Below are 2,236 nucleotides of genomic sequence, written 5' to 3' on the forward strand. Positions count from 1 at the left end.
TTTACACACACATTACAACGGGCAGATGACCACATTGTCGTTTCTCAGATACAGGAAAACAAAAAAAAAACGACAAAAAGTGATGCTGGTCATATGTTACAAGCAAGATAACCTCTTTCGTAGTAGGTAATTAAATAATCAATTCTTTGCTTTTTATCGCTGAATTATGAGACACCATTGTCGACTACATAATGATAAAACCACATGAACTTAGGTCACACCCTTTACACAATGCAATAGTAATGTACATTATTTAACTTTATTTATTATACAAGATATGGACTCAAAACACATTGAGGAATCCCTTCCATCAAATTTCTAGCTAGAAGTATCTCCCATTTGCACCACATTTCTCCAATTTTAAATCTTCTTCTTCCAAGTTCCACAAAGAATCTGTATAGTAGTCCGATGGACCATGGGATGAATTCCAAAACTCAGCTTCATCATGTGGATCAGCAATCCATTTCTCATCCATTTGTAGACACGGTAGCGAACGATCCGCATATAGAAAATAATCATCAAATGTTGTGACACTCTCAGATGATGGCGAACTGCTACCAGATAGTGAATTGTCTGGTGCGAAATCCTTCATATGAGCATTCGGAGGCTCCTTGTCTTTGGAGTGAGAGAGGAGAAGAGAAGTAGGGTCTTGGAAAGAAGATGGAGAGGTGGCTTGGCATCTCTCTTGGGCCTCCTTCCTCAAATGGGTCCTCCAATAGTTCTTTATCTCGTTATCAGTCCTGCCAGGCAATCTCCGAGCAATTCGAGACCACCTACAAAAATTTAGCAATTAATTTTCCTTTCGAAAGCAAATAATTTGAGACCAACTCCCAAACAATTTGAGATTCACTACAAATTTGTAGTGATCAACTTCCCTAACCAACTAGGCTTTAATCTTATTGTTGGCCATTGAGAAGGCTTAATATTCTCCGATCTCGCAATACGTTATGATGTAAATATTTAGTTATTAGTACTAAAAACTTACTTATTTCCCCATTGAGCATGGAGCTGGAGAACTAAACATTCCTCTTGAGCAGTCATTCTCCCCTGTTTCAGGTCCGGACGAAGATAATTCATCCATCTCAACCGACAACTCTTCCCGCTCCTCTTTAGACCTATAAGAGTCAATTTCCAAACAAAGAGATTCATAAATCCAAGAACAAATATACAGGATTTGTATCTCCTAGAAATTCATATCGACGAAACGAATCAAATCTAGGAATGAGATACGATTCAAATCAAACATTCCCTTAAGTACTTTCACCCACCTGATACCTGAGCTATGTGATCCCATCTCCTCTCTCCTATCAATTTCACAGACATTGCCAACTTTATGTCCTCTTCCTCCATCCAAGGACCCCTGCGCCTTTCTTCTTTCTCACCACCCATTCCTACACGACAAAGAAGAAGACTGCAAGCCCCATATATTGTTTTGGCTATTTATATGTATATGTTTGTCTCACTCTCGTATATCTATGATATATGCACACACATTTGGAAGTTGTTTTTCAAGGATAAATCCATGTTTTTAAACTTAACACAAAAACAACACAAATTTGGAACTTTGCATGTTCGCGTGGTGGCTGTCGGGGCAAGATTATGTAAAGATAAAAAGTTATGTCATACATGTTGTCACCACATATATTTATGTATATTATCCATCGCTTCCTTGAGGAAACCCTAATATGGATGTTATAAATAAGGGGCCTTTATGTAAAGATATACATTTATGTATATTATCCATCGCTTCCTTGAGGAAACCCTAATATGGATGTTATAAATAAGGGGCCTTTATGTAAAGATATACATTTATGTATATTATCCAAGTGGCTTCCCTAGTCAAGTTGGGGAAACCCACATATAGGTTTTAGAAATGGGTGTGGTTTGTATAGAGCCGAGGCTCTAAACAATAAAAAAAAAGCGCATCATCAAATAATGTCGAAAAATGTGGTTTCAGTATTGGAAGTCATTGTGATAACCTTAAAATATATTTTTATAATAAATTATAAAATTTAAAGCTTAAAAAATAATATAGATCAAGAAGACCTATGAAAACATGAAAATCTTGAAAATTGATGCTCCAAAAATGTGTCACAAGATGTACTATTTTCAAAACTCGGAATCCATTTTTTTCTCAGTCCAAACATCGTGATGTCGAGATGATCAATTTGAGGATATTTATGCATCAAAACAACCACTTCTAATGAAAATTTTGAAGTGGGCTCTAATTTGATTG

The 2,236-nt window shown here is 36.3% G+C and overlaps 1 protein-coding gene across 1 annotated transcript; it reads right to left on the minus strand.

Annotated features, from left to right (window-relative positions):
- Positions 1-226: 226 nt before the first annotated feature.
- On the minus strand, positions 227-1,389 carry LOC18425515 (myb-related protein MYBAS2). The gene is made up of 3 exons (XM_006830056.2): positions 1,269-1,389; positions 986-1,115; positions 227-773 (listed from the first exon to the last, which is right to left on the minus strand). The coding sequence occupies exons 1-3, from the start codon at positions 1,387-1,389 to the stop codon at positions 323-325; spliced, it is 702 nt and encodes a 233-aa protein (XP_006830119.2). The 3' UTR covers positions 227-322.
- Positions 1,390-2,236: the final 847 nt, after the last annotated feature.

Source organism: Amborella trichopoda, chromosome 7, assembly GCF_054954075.1.
Source record: "Amborella trichopoda isolate Santa Cruz 75 chromosome 7, AtrichopodaSantaCruz75HAP2 v2.0, whole genome shotgun sequence".
Taxonomy (NCBI): Eukaryota; Viridiplantae; Streptophyta; class Magnoliopsida; order Amborellales; family Amborellaceae; genus Amborella; species Amborella trichopoda.